Source organism: Neomonachus schauinslandi, chromosome 11 (genome assembly GCF_002201575.2).
Source record: "Neomonachus schauinslandi chromosome 11, ASM220157v2, whole genome shotgun sequence".
Taxonomy (NCBI): domain Eukaryota; kingdom Metazoa; phylum Chordata; class Mammalia; order Carnivora; family Phocidae; genus Neomonachus; species Neomonachus schauinslandi.
In genome coordinates this window covers 23,709,540-23,730,538 of record NC_058413.1, presented here as the reverse complement: position 1 = coordinate 23,730,538, position 20,999 = coordinate 23,709,540, and the positions used below count along the sequence as shown (strand labels likewise).

Genomic DNA, 20,999 nt, shown 5'->3' with positions numbered 1-20,999 from the left:
TGATAGCTCATTGTGGTTTTAATTTCTATTTCTTTAATGGCTAATGATATTGAATATATTTTCATGAGATTATTTGTCATTTATATATCCTCTTTGGTAAAATGTCTGTTGATGTCTTCAGTTTTTTTAATTTGGATTTTTCTTTAATATTGGGTTTTGAGAGTTCTTTATGTTTTATGTGCTAGTCCTGTGTTGTACCGGTAATTTAAACATTTTCTCCCAGTCTATGATTTTTCTTTTCCTCTTCTTAACAAGATCTTAGCAAGATCTTTCACAAAACAAAGTTTTGAATTTTGATGTGGTTTAATTTATCACTTTTTTTTTTCTTATAGAGCATGCTTTTAGTGTCAAGTCTAAGAACTCTTTGCCTGGTCCTATGTCCTAAAGATTGTCTATATTTTTTTGTGCTTCTTTTATAAAATTCACTATTTTGCCTTGAGATGTTTTTATTGTTCTTACTCCTATCACAGCCTTCATTTAAAAATACTTTCACCGTATTCCATATTGCTCTATTTAAAAAATAATCACCACACGGGTCATCAGAGTCATTCCTGTTCCAAAAATGGAGTCTTGTATAAAATGCATAGATTATAATCCTCTTTAGGAAAGGAACTAGATCTGTTTCTCTTAAGGCAGCTTTTGTGGTATCTGTGTTCATGGTAAGCATGTACTTAGCCCACATTTTTTATTAGATGCAGTTTTTAGAATGGGTGTCTTCTTTTTTTCTTTTCCTCACGGTGAGATTTTGTCAAGGAAAAAAAATACAGCTGAGACATGCCTACTACTAAGACCTTTGCGTGGATGACAATACAGCTTCTGCCTTTGTAAGCTCTGTAGTCAACAGTAATCCCCAAGCTTTTCCCAACTCCAAGTGTTTCCTTTAAAATTCACTGCAGAAGTGTACCTAGAGGAGGTGTTTGTTGTTGTCGTTTTCAGAGACGGAGGGAGAGAGAGAGAGAGAGAGGGGAGAGAGGAAGTCTGGAGGGACAGAGGGAGAAGGAGAGAGAGAATCTTAAGCGGGCCTCAGTCTCACAACCCTGAGATCATGACCTGAGCCCAAATCAAGAGTTGGGTACTTAACTGACTGCGCCACCCAGGTGCCCTGAGGAAGTCTTTATATAGAGGTCTAGATGCTTCTGCCACCGACATTTTGGTGATAACGAAGAGTTCTGTGCCTTTAAGTATTAGGAAATGTTCATTGGGGGAAGTTTATCACTTGAAGTGCAGTGTATTCTTTGATGCTAGAATTGTATGTGTTTTTGTTTTTTTTTTTTTTTAAGATTTTTATTTATTTGACAGAGAGAAAGACAGCCAGAGAGGGAACACAAGCAGGGGGAGTGGGAGAGGGAGAAGCAGGCTCCCCACAGAGCAGGGAGCCCGATGCGGGGCTCGATCCCAGGACCCCGGGATCATGACCTGAGCCGAAGGCAGACGCTTAACGACTGAGCCACCCAGGTGCCCCTAGAATTGTATGTTTTTATCTCATCCTGGTAAACCACAGTAGAAGAGTTAGCGTGCACACACGCGCGTGCGCGCGCGCGTGCGCACACACACACACACACACACTTTGCCTTGCTTTGCCTCAAGGTGTTTTGTATGTTACGGGGTACAGAGTGTAGTTGGAGACCTGGGTATACCCATCTGGGTGAGATTGCTGCCTTTTCCTTAATTTCCTGCTGACTTGATGTATGCCTTGAAATTCATAATCAAAAGCATGTCTTTACTACTTTTGATATGAGAACCACATTACTGTTCCTCATCAGTAGTCATTACTTGACAAAAACCCTACCTAAAGTTTCTTTCCCAGATTTATTCATTTATTCTCTATCACTGGACTAGATGACCTTCACGGTTCTCTCAGCCCTGAGAATCTGTGACAGTTTCAGTCATTGGATTTCTTTCTTTCTTTTTAATATGATCTAAAAGACATGAAAAATATTAGAGGATGCAAAATAGGTGTAGTTCTGTCAAGGAAGAGGAAATCAGTTCATACTGAGTCTCTTCTATCACATAAGTAAATCTGTGCATTTGCCATGTAATTTGGTCTTTTTGAGATTTGCCCATTTTCCAAAATATAAAAGGAGACCCATCCTGTGAAATACCAAGGTTGATGGTTTCATTTCCGTAGGCAAGGTGAATTCTTTTGATAATATTCCGTCTTACCATTCAGCACAGCAGGAGATTCTTGTTGAGCAGAACTATGAAAAATTGAGAAAGTGGATTTTGACAGCCTTTGCACAACTCTTTAAAAATGTGTTATTTATTATTTTAGAATATCAGCAGTAAACCTCACAGTTTAAAAAAGACAACCCTATTTTTACCAACACACAACTCTCTGTGCTGTTAAAAAGCAGGTTACACACTTTGAGAGACTAGTTCATGGCGACTTGTTTCCGAAGATTTAACCACTCTTGCCTCTAAAAGTTGCATTTTGTTTAGGTAGGTTGCGTTAAGAAGAGATCTGAAGATAAACATCAAAGATGTGCTAAATCAGTGGTGAGAATTCCACATGCCATATTTCATAATAATGTCCTTTCAGAGAGCACAGAACACTAACTGGTTTGGGTGTTTGTTTCATTATTCGGTGGTAGAAAACAGGACTCCAAGAAGGTTATATGATTTTTCTCTCCATCTCCTAGTGACTAGAGAGGAAGAGAACCAAGCCTGTGGTCTTCCTGTGAAATTTAGTAGTCCAAGCAGAGCAAAACATCCTCCCTGTGTTTCCTCCTAGCAGCTGTGATTGTGAAAGTGTTGTGTGTGATTTACTGGTCAGTATTTCTACACATTTACTTATAGTCACAATGTGTTCTAGGTCTTCCATGCAGAGCTCTAAGCCTTAAAACAGAAAAACCAAACCAAAACAAAGAACCCTATTATGGGCAAGTGTCTCTCTCTCTCTCCCTTTTTTTCTTTTAGAAAAAACACTTCTTGATAAAAACACAAACGTACGTGAATGGCAACTGAAAAAGCATTGCTTCCTTCCAGAAAACCACTAGGATTTGCATAAACCACTTGACTGGTAAATGATTATCTGCTCTGTCAGTCCCTGGGGACTTTTAACATTAGGTTATTTGTATTTTTATAGATAAGGTAAGTTCTGAATTTGCAGGTGGGTATTTGTTAGACTCTTCAAATAATGACAGTTTATGAAACTGGATTTTCCAAAAGTCTTTTAAAAAGTCAATGAAAACATTTCCTGTGATAACCCCATGAATAAAATTAAAGGCCTTGAAGGAGTTTGAATTTGTGCTGTGCATAGCCTGTTAATTATTTCCCTTTGGTAAAACTGAGATGTGTTAAGGCTAAAACCTCAAAATATACCACTTGGAGAATTGGAAAGGAAGTTTAAAAGAATTTCTATTATCACTTTTAAAGCATCCACAAGGAGACATTTACAGCAATATAAAACACAACCTGGCTGCTTCTGTTTGGTATTTGCTCGCTGAAGTAGATTACCCAAGATGGCTTGAGGAAGAGATTGATGTCATTCAGAGTTGGAATTTTGCTGGGGTCCAATTCTGGAAAAGCAGATTGACATGAACATTCTTGTAATTAAGTACATGTCCTACTGACAGTGAAATAATAGCCATCTTCAAATTTATTTATTTTATCTGGCAACTGCAGCATAATTTATTAAACTTTGGCTTGCTGAAGTTTGGCAGTGTTACAGGTAAATTTGCATAAACCCCAACTGATGCTTTTTCCTATATTTAATTTTCAGGTACAAATAGTTTGAAACAGTTTCTTTCATTTTGAGTTCATCTACAGCTACATTGAAAATTTTCATTTTATTTCCATTTTATTTCTTGTGGTTTTCGGTCTTCTACAACACCTTGTTTTTATCTAGGGGTGTAAAGCATGAGGGCTTATCTTGTTTATCTTTAGGTGACATCAGTGCCTTCAATCAGAGGGGTCACGGTCAAAGCAGGTCTTTGTGTAGGCAAAGGACAGAATACTAAGGCTGACCTGTTACCATCACGATCATCATGGCTGCCATTTCTTTTTTTTTTAATTTATTTTTTTAAAGATTTTATTTATTCATGAGAGACAGAGAGAGAGACAGAGGCAGAGGGAGAAGCAGGCTCCCCGCGGAGCAGGGAGCCCGATGCGGGACTCGATCCCAGGACCCTGGGATCATGACCTGAGCTGAAGGCAGACACTTAACCGACTGAGCCACCCAGGCATCCCATGGCTGCCATTTCTGAGGGGCCATGTGTGCCCATTTGATTCTCAGCGATCCTGTGAGGTGCGTGTAGATTCACAGTTCCTTATTAAAAACCCTTAGGGTCAGATCTGTTTCAGAATTCAGAATTTTTTGGAGTTTAGAAAGGTAATCAGGGATAATCCCACGTATGACAAAATCTCCAGTGCGGTCTGGGAAAGCACCTCAAAAGCAAGGCAGTTAATATTTCTTCAGGGAAATGTATGAGTAGTCACACTGAGTAGAATAAATAAAAGCCATAAATACTTTCATATTAATTCAGATCAGGTCTTGCCCCCAAATGAGGTTGGGCATCGTCTTATGAAAACATTTTTGTGTTTTTCCAAACTTTTGATAAATACCAAATAAATAAAGTTAATAACAGGTAACAAAATATTACTCTTGTTTTGGCAAAATAGAAGAAGCTTGGTGCTTTCTCTTCCTGCTGTACACTGTTGGAGAACCCCCTCCTTTTTTATTAGCCCCCACAAATTATACTGACTACTTAGGCAGTAATTACTCTTCTGCTTTCTGTAGATAGTAAATTTCTCAAAGCTATGCAAGAATGGTATTTCCTACAGAATGAATGGAATTTAACAAGATGAAATATCACAAGGAAAAACAAAGTTCAAACTGCAAGGATGGAGGCATTGTGTCTTAGCTGACAGGCAGTCAGCAGTCTGTTAAATGAACTGACAGTGTGAAGAGGCTACCAGCAATGTGAACGCACGTCAGCTACACAGCAGGAGTGCCATATTTAGGATGTAAGAGTCCGTCCAATCTCACTGGATCCAGACCATATCTGGGGTCTTGGCTTCATTTTTGGTTGGCATATTTTAAAGGGGGATGCAGGCAGTGTGAACCTTTTCCAGGTAGATTGAGCAGGAGGGTGAAACACTTGAAACTGTGTCATGTAAGGCACAGGTGGAATAAGTGGGCAAGTTTGGTTGAAAGTTTTGCCAGCTTCTAGCAGTGTTGGACTACCGTACCTGCTCAAATGAGCAATTTCAGCTTCATATCGATTGGCTGCCAGCTGTATGCCACATCCTAAGCTGTTAAACATTTGGGATACAAAGATGAAAAGACAGGGGCCCTGTCTTTCATGGGCTTTGTGTCTACTAGGACACAGAAGTGTACACAGCTATTTCCAGTACAATCTGATAGGTGGGACAGTAACCACAGTATAAGGGCAGCACAGAGAAATTATGATTAGCTCCCTGGGGTGATGGGAGATGGAAGGCTAAAGCCTTCAGAGAGAAACTGAATTCTGAGCTGGGTTTTGAAAAATAAATTTAAGTGAGTGAAATAAAATTGGGAAGGGACAGCATAGGCTTGTTCAAATATTTGGAGAGATGTCCTGTATAAGAAGGATTAAAATGCTTCAGTATGATCTCAGGGGCTCAGGGACCAGTTGGGGAAGTGTGCAGGGAGAGATATTTAAAAGAGGTCTTAGATAGAGCTGTCCAAAGGTTTCTTTGGAATGTTCGGAGTTCCTAGTCCCTGTATGTGTTGAAGCACAGACAAGTCAATTGTTTGGCAGCAATAGTACAATAGTACACGGTGGGGGCAGAGTGTCACGCAATGGATAGAGTGAAAAACATAGTGAAGTGCTTAAGGGCATGGGTTCTAAGGATCCGGCTCTAGAACCTGCTACTTGTACCAACTGGCTCTGTGACCTGAGCTCAGATTGTTATGAAGTTAACATTGGCATGCTCAGAACAGCCCTTGATACATAGTAAGTGCTAAATAAGTAGCTAATAAATATTAGCTATTATTGGGGTGCCTGGGTGGCTCAATCGTTAAGCGGCTGCCTTCAGCTCAGGTCATGATCCCAGGGTCCTGGGATCGAGTCCCACATCGGGCTCCCTGCTCAGCAGGAAGCCTGCTTCTCCCTCTCCCACTCCCCCTGCTTGTGTTCCCCCTCTCGCTGTGTCTCTCTCTGTCAAATAAATAGATAAAATCTTTAAAAAAAAATATTAGCTATTACCATTGTCATTGGATGGGTGGTTGACATACCCTTTGAAGTCCATCTCACCTTGAAGGACTTGGAATTTCTGCAGATTCTACAGCATTTTCAAGGAGTTTGGCATTGCACAACTCTCCCTAGCTCATGTTTTTCTTTGTCTCTTAGATAAAGTGGCCTCGTGAATAGGAATGCCTGCCCAAATATCAGAATTGGAGATCATGGATGAAGATCAATTAATTGAAGAAGTCTTGGATAAGTTTGTTAATTGCCATGAACAAACGTACGAAGAATTTCTGAGTACTTTTACTCATCTTTCAAAAGGTAAAATGGAGAAGTAAACTTTCTACAGCAGTAGAGATAAAGAATTTTCTTATAATTTTATGTCTTTGCTGCCTTTTCAAGAAGACTGTGCAGTAAGCATCCATTCATTTCTTTCTTTTGATAGCTGATCAGGTGTTGGAGACTGACGCATGTAAATACCAACATTTTTATACAACCAAGAGTTGCATTATGGAGTCAGAGCCATTGCATTTGAGAATTAAAAGGGACCTGAGAAATCATTTTGTGTAATTCCTTTATTTTTGAAGAACTGTAACTGCAAAGAGTGGAGGTTTTTTAAAGCATATTTAAAACTTTTAAGAAATATAGCATAGTATAGGCTGTGGAGTTACACTGCATCCATTTGGGTGCTGGCATTGCCACTTTTTGGGGTAGGTGATCTTGGGCGAGGGGTTTGAGTAAAGGGGGGTAATAATAGTACCTTAAAGGTTGATGAAGGTTGATTGAGGTAATCCAAGTCAAACTCTGAGCATGGTGGCTAACACATAAGTACTTAATGAATGCTAGGTATTGTGTTGTTGTCATTGTTATGACAGTGATGCTAGAGTTTCTGTAGAATGGAAACAACCCTTTAGATGGGAAGCGGTAAACTAAAGCCTAAAGGCCAGGCCCACGTGGTGTGTTTCATTATATGTCTTGTGTTTTTTCAATTGAGCCAACATTTTTTTTTTAATTTTATTTTTATTTTATTTTATTTTATTTTTTTAAAGATTTTTTTTTTAATTTATTTATTAGAGAGAGAGAGTGAGAGAGAGAGCGCAAGAGGGGGTAGGGTTAGAGGGAGAAGCAGACTCCCCGCCGAGCAGGGAGCCCGATGTGGGACTCGATCCCGGGACTCCGGGATCATGACCTGAGCCGAAGGCAGTCGCTTAACCAACTGAGCCACCCAGGCGCCCTCAATTGAGCCAACATTTAAAAGTTGGGAAATTTTACATAAAAATAATGACTTTTTTTTTTTTGTTCTGATTAAGAGAGAAGACCTGTTACCTCTTATTTCCCTGATGGCATTTTTTTTGTTCTGATTAAGAGAGAAGACCTGTTACCTCTTATTTCCCTGATGGCAATAGCAGCTAGAGCTCGGGGGCCCCTTGCCCTGTGAGCCCCCTGTTTGTCACACCCTCTGGCACTCACACATTTTAAAAATGTGTGTATCTACTTTGCCTGCTTCATTCACCCAAGTGGCTCCTGTAGGCATTTGAGTTTGTAATCTTTGTTCTGGGTTCTGCTTCAGACGGCCTGCCACTGGCTTGCTCTCAATTTGGTCCTTTGTGGGTCATTGGTCCACATTTGTGAGGCAGTTGGTTCTCCACCTTACTGCACTTTGGACTCACTGGAGGGTATTTTAGAGCATGGTGATTCTGAATCTTAGCTGGGGCCCAGGAATCCGTATTTTGTAAAAATTCCTCTGGTGGTTCTAATGTGTACCCAGTTGAGAACAGGGAGTTTCATAATCTCCTGGGGTGATGACACTTGTCAAGATACTTGACTTCATGATTTTAAGTCATGACTCATGTGTCCTTAACAAATGTGTAAGAAGGGTATTTACAATGAAGAAAAGGAAGATAGTTGGAATATCGATATTTGTTTTGTTTACACTGTGGACTGTTTTTGTTTACACTTTTTTTTTTTAAGATTTTTTATTTTTTATTTGACAGAGAGAGTACAAGCAGGGGGAAGTGGCAAGCAGAGGCAGAGGGAGAGGGAGAAGCAGACTCCTAGCTGAGCAGGGAGCCTGATGCGGGGCTCGATCCTAGGATCCCAGGATCATGACCTGAGACGAAGGCAGACGCTTAACCGTCTGAGCCACCCAGTGTTTTTGTTTACACTTAATGGAAAAATATTTAGTGGAAATGTTTAATGGAAAAATATTTAATATTTCCATTAAAATGGAAATAGTTTACTTTGGGGCTCTGAATGATCTGTTTTGACAGGATATGTGGATCAAATTAATCTTGATTAATGACCAAATCATCTTTTGTTCTATGAACTTGGGTTTGGGAAGATGTTTGCCTTCTCTGAGCCTAATGATTTTGTTCCAGGCTCTCTGTACCTAACAGAACAGTGTGAATGGTTGGGGGTGGGTGTTGGAAATAAGGCTAAAACTAGCAGGATTAATACATTCTGGCATTTTGATAATCCAGATTATTTTGGAAATTACTTGTAAAGCTGAGTTTATTTTCATATCTGAAAAAGTAAGAACTTCTTGCAGGCACTTGGATATTTTAAAGAGGTTCTGATGGGCTTTTTTGAGGGTAAGGGGGATATTCTGTTTTCACATTTCTGTAAGTCACTGCATGCTGAGAAAGAAACTGTTGCAGATGTGGTGACTTCATTGCAAGTTCTGTGTTGGGCCCCAAACTGAGCTGAAATGATGACGCAAGTCACATAAACTGCATCCCAAGCACACTTTTTTTTTCTCCTTTCAAAATATCCCTAGGCGCCAGTTCACATTATAAACTAATGACCTGAAAAAATTCCTCTTAAAGCACAAAGAATTGTGAGTGCAAAAAATGTGTCTTAAATCAGTCAGCATCCTTGGGTCCCTCCTCCCCCTCCCGAAATATTTAAGTACTTTCTGAAAAACCAAACAGCACTTAGGGACAGCCTAAGCATCGAGTGATAGCCCCCAGAACTGATCTAAGTGAATGTGGTTAGTTCTGTTTTACGGAAGACATGAAGGCTGTTTCTTCAAAATTTTCCCCTTCTTTCCAGCCCTTCATTTGTCTTGGTGGGCTCAGTTGTTTTGCTGATGCATAGAATCTTCTCTCTGTGAAAGTGGTTATCATCACACCGCTCATGTACATTTCTTGAGAGAGTTTGGTTTCTTAAGTCTATTACAATTTCCCCTGATTGATTGTTCTATTTATTTTTATAATAGTTACATGCCAGGATGCTTATAGGATTCATTTTCTTTCCAAGAGTGTTAAAAGGGTCAGTACTCCTATTAAAAATATTTCCCTGGAAAAAATTAAACTACAGCCTGATTGAAAGAAATTCACATCACTGCTACAGACTGTTAGAAAATCATTGGAAACTGTAAATATTGTAGCAAAATTCTCGCTCCAGTACATTGATGTTGATCAATTGTTGCTGTTTTGTTTTTTAAAGCAACTCTGGTTTTTTTAATCATAGTACTTACTTGATAATAAATACATACTTGATAATAAATACAATGTTCTATCAAAATGTTTAAAGAGACGCATTATTTGTTTTAAACAGACAGTTATAATTGAATTCTCAGTAGTGTCATCAGTTCAAGAGAGTAAGATCAAGTCGTGAGATTTGTATTAGAAAATCAGTGTGCAGATTTTGGTTTTATTCATTATTTGGTGACGATGTTATTATATTATTGATATTATTGTGGGTAAAGATAAGAGGCTAAGTTTCAATCTTTGGCATCTCAGTTTCTTTGTGAAGGTGATTAATTTACAGGTCTTTCTAAACTATCCATCTAGAGGAAAAACGTGTTTTTCTCTCCTTGTCTGACATATTTCTGTCGTTTGCTTAAGTTATAAAAACACAGATGTGAAAACGTATTTGATTTTCTGTTAATGCATTTATTCATTTATTCATTCATTAATTCTGTGTCTCCCGTGGTCTATGTATTGTTTTAGGTGATGAGGATCCAAAAATAAGATATAGTTTGTGTTTTCAAGCTCATAGTCCAGGAGGAAAGATAAAGAAATAAACAAAAACTTACACTAGTGTATGATAAGTACCATAATGGAGGAAAGCACAGTTCTGTGAGAGCTCATAGGAGGGCCATACAGCCCCTACTTGGTTGGGGAGGGCAATAAAATCTACCCATTGGAGAAGATGTCTGTGGTGAGTCTGCGGTAACCACTGAACCAAAACTTGCCTTGGGTCCTAAGACATAAATAAAATAGAGTGCAGGAAGTTTTGACAGATCAGAGCCAAATTGAAAGATGTTAAAAATGCCTCCGTTGTTGATTGTCCTTTGGATCATGTTTCCATTTGTTTTAGTACTAATATATACATTCTTTAAAATAATATATAGTGGAGGTGGAGATGTAGCCTTGTTTTAGTAAGGGTGAGAGTTACTTCTAATTTCCTTCCACACCAGGATTACCACATGATCTGATTTGGAAGCCATCTGCTCCCATTTTTTAGAGCGTTAGTTACTACTCATATTGTGGTCACACAGAAATTATATATTTAAGAAGCCAGTGACTTAGAAATGGACATTCAATCTTTTCAAGTCCATTTTGTTACATATAGTAGAAACCCTAGGGGGTGGTTACAGTAGTTACACGCAATTCTCAATTTCTCTCTCTCTCTCTCTCCCCCCCTCCCCCCACGCACTGTTATTCTGATTTTGTTCTTCGGGCTACATGATTAATTTTCATTAAAGTTACCCACTTTACCAACTGTTTAACTTAAAATAGTTTGGAAATTGAAATGAATCTACTAGGGGCTCTTGGGTGGCTCAGTCATTGAGTGTCTGCATTCGGCTGGAGTCATGATCCTAAATATGTTTGGGACAACTCCCTGCTCAGCGGGGAGCCTGCTTGGCCCTCTCCCACTCCCCCTGCTTGTGTTCCCTCTCTCGCTGTGTCTCTCTCTGTCAAATAAATAAATAAAATCTTTATAAAAAAAAAAGAATCTACTGTGATTTTATGATTAACTGTTAAATAAGTCTTTGTTTTTCATTCTTTCCTTTTAATCTTAAAACACATAGGATCCAGTTCCCAAGTGATTCTACTGGTTTTAATATTACCACATAACAGCTTTCTATGCACTGCTATATTTATCTACTTTAACCTGTTTTCTTATGCCTAGATCAAAGATTTTAGTTTCTGATTTTGATGTGTGAGTTCGTTTCTAGTTCTCTTTATGCTATTCTCATTTCACTTGCAATACTTTGTGCTTTTAGTGTTTTATTATTCTTTCAACATGTCTTTGAAAAAAATCCCATCAACTCAACCTCCCTCTCCCTTCATACTTGTTAATATAAGAATTAAATTCCCCCTGAGGTGGAACATTCAGGACAAATAGCCAATGCCTGTGGCTTTATAAACTGGTGGTGGAGATTGTTCCAAACTCTTAGAGTTTCAAAACCTCTGAATAGGTTTCAGTTTTTCTTAGATTTTAGTAATCTTAGGTAATCATAAGAGAGCTTAATCCATATTTTTTACCTCATTCACATTTAGTTCTTTAAGGAACTACACCAACGCTCTATCACCATTGCTAATTTCAGGAATGTACAGTTACCATATGATGTGATCATTAGGTCCACATTGTCCAGTTTGGAGCCATTAGCCCATGTGGCAGGCAGTTGGGTACTTGACTTGTGGCTAGTGCAGCCCACTGAGTTTTAAATTTCACTTAATTTTAATTAGTTTAAGCTTAAATAAAAATATTGCTACTCAGTTCAGTTATTGGAAAACTTTTAAATGTGTTTGGGACAACCTGGGTATGTGAGTCAATTTTTTCAAATGTAAATTTCATGAAATACAGAGTAGTCCCCCCCCAACCCCCACCATTCGTGGCTTCACTTTCCGTGGTTCCAGTTACCTGTGGTCAACCAGGATTTGGAAGCAGATGGTCTTCCTTCTGAATTATCATCAGAAGGTCATAGTAGCCCAATGCTAAGTCACAGTTCCTGCCTCATTCGCATCACTCCATCTCTTCCAATAGGCATTTTATCATCTCACATCATCACAAGAAGAAAAAGGCTGAATACGGTATATTTTAGAGAGACCACATTCACATAACTTTTATTATAGTATGTTGTTATAATTATTCTACTTTGCTATTATTGTTGTTAATCTCTTACTATACCTAATTTATAAATCAAACTTTATCATAGGTATGTGTGTACTGGAAAAAACCAGTATAGATAGGGTTTGGTTCTGTCTGCAGTTTCAGGCACCCACTGAAGGTCTTGGAACAAATTCCTCATGGAAGAGGGGGTGACTACTACAAATACAGATCAAGTATTTCTGATGAAAAATTCACATCTGAATTGAGATAAGCTATGAGTGCAAAATATGCACAGGGTTTTGAAGACTTAGTATGAGAACAAAATGTAAAATATCTCAATAATAGTTTTATTTTTAACTACATCTGAAATGACAATATTTTGGAAAATTGGCTTAAGGAAAATACATTATTAAAATTAACTTCACTTTCTAAAATTTTAAAAAATGTGGTTGCTTGAAAATTTAAAACCACATCTGTGGCTTATGTTATATTTCTACTGGCCAGCACTGCTATAGACCAGTAGTTCTTAAGCTTGGCTGAATATCAGAAAAACGTCTATAATGTCAAACTTGTATAAGACTAAAGATTTCCAGACACTATCCTGGGCTTATTAAATGAGAGGCTCTATAGTGAGGGGTCTAGGAATTTTTACATTCATAAGACTCTTAACTAATAATTTGGCTGTACCACTAGTTTTGAGAACTGCTGGTTTAGACTACAATTCTGATAATGCAGTCCCCCACACAGAGAAACAGACGTTTTTGAAAGGCAGAGGCAAAGGAGGGGAGAAACAGCAAGTCAGGGAGCCCAGCAAGGACCCTGAACAGAAATACCTCTGTAGGGGTATGGCCCAGGGCCGGGGAGGGGGACACAGAAAGCAGGGAAGGCTAATGAGACCCTGATGGCACTTGGCAACCGGTGAGTGACAGAGGATGAGGGAGAAGAAAGAGTCAAAGAGGATTTGCAGGTGTCTTGCCTGGGAGAGGCCGAGGCCCACAGAGGCCGAGGGACTTGTTCAAAGGTACACAGTTCTCGTTTCTGGAGGCTTCTGTTTCCTTCCTTATTGAGCGCCTGTTCTGTCAAGAGCTTAGAATCCTGGGCTGGGATTTGCTTTACACTTCCAGACTGATAGGTTTTGAGTCGTCAGTTCAGCCAAACGAATATCACTAACTCATACTTGACAACTTCTAGAAAATGTAATTAAAAATGAAAGTGGTGACAGCACATAGAACAGCACACTTCCGAAGTTGATATATCATTTTGGTCCCCAAAGCTGTTTTGAATTGGAACGTTAGAAAAGCACATCTTTAAACTTCCGTAGGGGTACAGAGAGACTTTTCCCAATCTGAAGGATACATTTAAGATCTGCTGTAGAAAAATACCGCAGAGAAAAAAATAGCGAAAGCAGCTAGCCCTCTCACCAATCTCAGAGCAGGAAAGGATTTCAGTGGAGCATAAAAACAGCTTTCTCTCATAAAAGAAAACACCACAACAAAAAATAATCCTTGCTGTGTAGCTTTTTGCGGTTGTTTTCAGTCGAGTATTAGACGGAGACCGGTGGGCTTAACATTGTTTTGATACCCTTGCAACTGGCAGATTGCCTGCCAGAGGAAGCTGGAAACGAACGGCCCGGCTTTCTGCTTCCAGGTGGCACTCAGGCCCCATTTTCGACACACTTGTTATCAGGCACTTCAATTCCCTGCTGAATAATGAGTGGTGTTTTTAGTTCACAGGCCATTTGCAGTGTCTTTCTGTTACTCCTTTTTTTTTTTTTTTTTTTTTCCGTTAGCCACACTGAGAAAAAAAAAGGCAGCTTGGGAGGCACGTTTGCAAATGTAAGTTTTAACAGTGAAGTGCAAGGTGGAAAACAGCCCAACAAATAGCAGTAACCTTCCTTGGACTTAAGACAGGCCATTGGGATGTTAATCTCAAGAGAAAGTTGTAAGAGGCATCCGAGGAGGACTTGCTAATGAAAGCAACCAGGCAATTAAAAAACCCCATTAATTAGTCTGGCATCCCAAGGGCGAGAATAAGGAAGCCCTGTCAAGGCTTTTCACTGACTCTTTTTTTTTTTTTAATTGCTGGAAAGAGTAAAAAAAAAATTTCATGGTTTTATATTGATTTATATTGGTTTTATAGCAGTAGCCATATGTATGTGACTTCTTTGTCAAAACACAGTACCAAATATCACCTAGAAGGCTGAAGGAGGAAAAAGTGTTGAACGAAGTGAAATCATATCTAGCAGAGCCCAGTGGAAGAAACAGCCCCAGCAGCAGTACCCTATTCTTTCTCTTTGGGGGAACATCTGTAAATTGTAATTAAGCAATTTTCATTTGTTTCTCTATTCCTTTTGTCATCACTAAATCACTACATTTAGGGAACAAATTGACAAATTAAGAGACACAGAAATCTGCTGGTTCAGTGGTGGAAGGAAATTTCCTCCCTCAAATTATGATGCATTTTGAGCTGATTAAGCTATTTTGTCTTAGATGTATTAGCGTAAATGTTCAACTGCGGTTGTTACAATTCATATTCTACCCATGAATATTTGGTCCATAGATAATCGTTTGTTTTCTGTGCCTGCTGTAGTTCAGGTGTAATTGGGTAAAGGAGAAAAAATGTGTTTATGTATTTACAACATTTTGAATTATAACCATTAAATTTATTTTTGGCAGTGTTTTTGATGCATAGTATTTTGTTGCAATAAATTTATTTCTCAGTGAAATAAAATATTATGAGCTTTTTAATTTGGTTGGTGTACAAATAAATAATTTTCTTCGAATCTCTTTATATGTTTTGAACATGTATATGTTATATATATTTCGTGTGTGGATATAAATGAGAGAGGTGAATTTTCTTAGGCAAATGGAACCTTTACGAAATGTAAGCAGAAAACTGCTAGTGGCCAAATAAACTATTAAGATGGTCACAGTCACCTTTAAGTGGCTGATGAAAACAATATTGAGTGAGTGCACAGTTGTTTTGTATGCATTTGTCTTTAACTTGGGACGTTATTTTTACTAGTCATTGTTAAATGTACTGTTGTACTTGAAGAGAAAGAGTAAATTACGTAGCTTGAAATTGAGGCGGTCTTAAGACTGCGTCCTTTGATTCAGTTGAATGGGTCTGTATTCAAACCTGCATGGCTTTCAAATCTGGAATCTTTCAGCCATAGAACAATAATATTTTCTTTGAAATCGTCAGCTAAACCCAAAGGAATACAAACAGGAAACTTTATCGCAATCAAACTCGTATCTTCTTTGTATGAAAATCAAACCACAGTCTGTCTAGTTTGAGATTGTTAGTGTCTTTTTTTTTTTCCCCTCCTACTTGGATTCCCTCCAGATGAGATAGATTTAAGTGGCACCAGTTAGCTCATTCTCCTTGAAGCCCACTGCTTCTTTAGCACAGAGAAGAATCATACCATTTTCATGTGTTTTTTTGGGCTTAGCCTGCCTTTGCCTTAGGTTTTTTTTTTTTTTTTAAAGATTTTATTTATTTATTTGACAGAGAGAGAGACAGTGAGAGAGGGAACACAAGCAGGGGGAGTGGGAGAGGGAGAAGCAGGCTTCCCGCCGAGCAGGGAGCCCGATGCGGGGCTCCATCCCAGGACCCCGGGATCATGACCTGAGCTGAAGGCAGACGCTTAACGACTGAGCCATCCAGGCGCCCCTGCCTTAGGTTTTATAGTGTATGGATTGCTGATTAGAAAAAAGGGATTGTGGATCAAGTGCCACATTTTCCTCCTCTTCTCCATCAATTATGCTTTGTGTGACTTACAGCCAGTCATCTAATTTCTGGGTATTAGGCTTAGTCCCCAATTAAAGTGTCAATGCAGTTCTTCTTGCAAATGTTGAGATCATTTTAGTATTGACTGTGTTCCTGCTATATTTTATGCATTGAGCTAAAATCTGGATATAAGATGAATGAGACAGAGTCCCTCGTCTGATATGTCATTCTTACTTATTTTGGTGTGCTCTGTGTTTCACATGCTCTAGATGTGTGAAGGCCCATGAGCAATCAAACAGACTGTATAGTTAGAGGTCAATTGGTAAGCTAATACTAACTACTCTTTATAGAGTGCTGATGTAACAATATGCAGGATATTGCCTTTGGTCTGGGGGACTCAGTTTTAGATTAGAATAAACCCTCTATATGAGTTTAGAAAAGAGCAATCAGAATGATTAGAACAGTGGATTTTTCAGACTGCTTTTTCTCCTTTTTTGACTTCAAGCCCTTTTTTTTTTTTTAATTTTTTTATGAGGGATGCCCTGAAGTGCCCTGAAAAAAAAAAATGAGGGAATGTGAAAGACATGTACAATTTAAGTGTGCTCTTGCATTGCTCTAATGCTTTGTGCCAATGAATGAGTCCTGGATTATTATAGATCTGTGCAGAAGATGTTATTCCACCTCATAAAGTTTGAAAACTCCTAAAAAGCATTTATTTGTAAAGGGATAGGAAAAAAAAATCACTTTCCCTGACTTTCTCCAACCTGTGTGAATAAAAGAGGTTGTCTTAAGTCGATGCATCGTTGTGTAGGCAGGCAGAAGGAGGGCATGACTGATCTCAGGGTGAAGGAAAATTTTTTAGGTTGATGGGATTTAGTTTTATGAAGAGTTTAGTGTACTGCCCTTATATTTCTCACTTTGTCGTGAGCAGGGCCAGTGTAATGGAAAGGGTTCTATTCAAGTTTAGGATTCAGAAGACCTGGTCCAGGCATTTATTAATTCTTTGACACTGCAGGTCTTCCACTTAATCTCTCTGAATCTGTAAATCAGGGGTAATTCTGCCTGCTCAGTGTGTCTCATATGGTTGTTATGTGAATCCGATGAAATATACATGAAGGTACTTTGTAGGTTTTAAAGATGTACTCCAGTGTAGTTTTATTTATGGCGACTAATTATGATTTAAAAGAGAAACATCAAGGTTAAATAATAAAGAAATCCTGAATCTACAATATAAGAAAGATAAAATATTGTTTATAGTGTTAGCTGTCCACATCCTGTCCCTTGATGGAGTCAAAAGCAGCTCTGTGTGGTATATATTGTGTAGTGTCTATTGTCTAGTGTCTAAAAGACTACACAGTTCAGGGAATAATGCTACACTGGCCTCTGGTGGAGAGATTAAATAGTATGTTTACACAGAACCTTTAAGCAAAGGTATTTATATACTTTGACAAAGATATCAGATACTACATCTTTTTTTTTTTTTAATTGAAGTATAATTGACACACAGTGTTACATTAGTTTCAGGTATACAACATAATGATTCAACAACTCTGTACATTGTAGTATGCTCACCACATGTGTAGCTACCATCTGTCACCATACAACACTATTAAAATTCCACTGACGCTATTCCCCGAGCTGTACCTTTCATCCCTGTGACTTATTCATTCCATAATGAGAAGTCTGTACCTCCCTCTCTTTTTAAGTCTCAATTTTTACGTTCTACTCCAAGGAATCTTCACTTGGGAGTCTTACCTTAAGTATCACCTGGGAGGTGCTTATTAAAATGTGAATTCTTGGGGAATTAGTCCCCAGATTTTGGTTCAGCAGTGCTAGTGTACGGACCAGGAGCCTTGACTCCTGGACCAACTTTCAGAAATATGCCCTAAATGAGGAGGGCATATGCCCTAAATGGGGAGATGTGTGTATTCCATAAAATTCTCTGCTTTTGTATATATTGCATTTTCCTAGGAATAAGGTCCACAGCTTTCATGAAATTGTCTATACCCCCTGCCCAGAGGGTAAGAACCATTATTTTTCTTTAACCATAATTTTTTTGTTTAATGTCACCATTTTATATTATTTAAAAGGCACTTTGACAGTAAAAAAGAATAATGGGTTACAGGAATAATTTTACTGTGATCTTGCTGATCTCTGATACAGTGGCTAGGGTATGCTTGCTTACAGAATTTTAGGGTGGGCTTTGGTTCAGCATACATTCTGTCCCAAGTCTGAAGGATTATAGAGCATGTATGTACAGGCCAGAGTTAACTCCATCACACGGAAATGTGGCTCCTTGTGTTATTGCCAGAAGAACTGTGTTCTTTATGAGCATTTCGTGATTGGCAAGTGCACAGGCAAGAGTCTTGGGAGACCACATGGGCATAGAGGCATCTTGTCATTTGTACTTCTAGGAAATGCACCTCCAATAATTTTGGTGCCTTTGGTACCTTTTTTGCTGTATATTTTATATATGAAGATACTTTTAGAGACTTATTCAAGTGTAAAATTTTATGATTAGGTAACTAGGATTTAAAAGAGGGACATCAAAGTTGAATATTAAAAGAATCTTGAGTCTATAATATAAAAAATGTAAATGTGAAATATTAGGTATGCATATGTATTTTTTCCTTAGTATTTCTAGGAACGACTTTTTAAGAAGGAAGGAGATACATATAGGTATTCTCCCTAGATTAAAGTTTAGAAGAGACTTGGTTAGATAAAATGCTTTTTGCCTCTATAGATAAGTTTATTTTTTTGTTCACGTAGTAAAGTTAGAAAATACAGAGGCATGAACACACACACACTCACACACAGACAGGAAAACGAAAAATACACTCTTTCCATAGCGGTAACATTTTTAGCTGCTCCATGGTCCCTCGGAATAAAGATGACATTTCCCAGTCTCCTTGCAGCTGGGTATAGCTGGTTTCCTAAGTTTGTGCCAATAAGAAGTGAGGGGAACTGATATGTGTAACTTCTGGGTGATATCTTTAAGAAACATGTCCCAGACTCTTTTAATCCTTTTTCCCCGGCTGGAAATAGGCAGTTGTCAGAGTGGTTCTTAGACACAGAGATGGAAGCCATGTGCCGAGGATGGCAGAGCATCCTGCCAGCCTGGATCCCTGGACCATCTCATGGAACAGAGCCTGCCCACTTGCCCAAAACTGTTACATGAGAGAGAAATAAAATTCTTGTTTGAGCTGCTCTATTTTGGTGCCTCCTTGATATAATAGCTTAAATCATGCCTTCACTAATGACAGAAGGGAACAGAGGTACACACTTTCCTCTCTTTTTTTATCCTCTTGCCTGGGGCAAGAGTATGTTGTGCACCATCGTGGACCAGGTTTGAGAGAAGGGTGGTGCCCTAGGGATGGCAGAGCAGAAAGGAAGAAGGAGCCTGGGATCTAGAATGATTCTGTGAAGCAGAATAACCATATTGTTATGGATCATCTGTACCTCTATTAGTGCATGAGAGAGAAATAAACTCCCATCCCATTTAAGCCATGCTCACTTCAGGTGTCTGTTTCAAACAGCTGGAGCTACATCCAGTTAACTAATTAATAAAACTGTAATCCTGTGTCTTAGAGATGAACCATGGGTGTAGACCTCCTTGCTGAATTGTTCTGTTTTATTAGTTTGTGTATAGATACAATTATTAGCTACGAACATAGGACTTAGAGACAACCAGGAGTTGAATCTGAGCTCTGCTGCTTCCTAACGAGGTGGTCTTGGGTAAGTTTTTAAAATCTCTGAGTTTCAGTATTATCATCTGTAAAATGGATATAATAACCTCTACCTCACAGATGTGTTATTAGGATTAAATAATTATATATACAAAACCCACAAATACATATTTATGTTTATTTATGTTAACAGTACCTAAATTATAGTAAGGTCTCAACCTAATATTTTCATTCATGTATATATTCAGCAAATTTATTATAATTATTTTATGAAAGTGATATCATACTATAATACTTTTTGTAACTTGCTTTTTCACATAATGTATTATGAACTTCCCAGTTAATAGATATGATTATTTAACAAAATTGTTAAAGACTGCATGGTATTCAGTTGTGTGGATGTGCTATAATTTAACCATTCTGTTTTTTGCTGGGCATTTAATTATTTCCAGTTTTTGGCTATTATAAATGATGTTACATTGCACATCCTCATTCATTCAATAAATGTTTATTGAACACCTACTGTATGCCAAGTAGTGCTCACATAAGTGACCGAAAGAGACAAAGGTCATTACTTTCAGGGAATTTGCATCCTAGAAGGGGGAGAGCACAACAAACAGTAAACATAATATATAATATAATATATAAGAAAAATATTTGTGTTAGAAGATAGTAACTGCTCTGTTAAAGAAAAAAAATACACAGAGCAGGATATGGGGATCATGAGTGCTGGTGGGGGATATAGGGTTGCATTTTTATGTAGAGTGATGCTGTCAGGCCTCTTTGGGAAGGTAAAATGTGAATGAAGATGGGAAGGAGCTGATGGAGAAAAGCCTGTGGATTCTTAAAGGAAAGGTATTTGAGGCCAAGGGAATAACCAGTGTGGAGGCCTGGTGACAGCAGCTGGGTCTGGTTGAGGAGCAGTGAGGAGGTCAGTGTGGCCGAAGTGGCAGGAGCAAGGGGGAGAGGGGGAGCTGAGGTCAGAGGTACGGAGGTGGTGGGGCAGACGAGGCGTGGCTGTGGATAGCCTCCTAGGTCCTCGTAATGCCTTTGGCCTTATTTATTTATTTTTTCAGTAGCTACATCTTTGTACCCTTCTTATTTATGGCCTTTGGATACATTTTTACACATGGAAATTCAAAGATATGCAAAAATTTAAGGCCTTGATTCAGTAAAAGTTTTCAAGGGAATAGATAGACATTTTTGACTTTGTAGTGAAATCTTTGCCCACATACTTAATTATTTCTTTTGGATAAATTCTTAGACATGGAAATGCTAGCTTAAAGATATGCAAAATGTTGTGCCTTTGAGTGAGTAAAAGTTTTAAGGGAATGAATTATATGTTTCTCACAGG

The 20,999-nt window shown here is 38.4% G+C and overlaps 1 protein-coding gene across 2 annotated transcripts in view; it reads left to right on the top strand.

Annotated features, from left to right (window-relative positions):
- IFTAP (intraflagellar transport associated protein) overlaps positions 1-20,999 on the top strand; it is a 63,885-nt gene that overhangs the window by 10,709 nt on the left and 32,177 nt on the right. For both annotated transcript variants that reach the window (XM_044919464.1, XM_021684750.1), the window contains exon 2: positions 6,333-6,488. In XM_044919464.1, coding sequence (XP_044775399.1) covers positions 6,356-6,488 — 133 coding nt within the window. In that variant the 5' untranslated portion in view covers positions 6,333-6,355. The remainder of the gene's footprint in view (positions 1-6,332; positions 6,489-20,999) is intronic.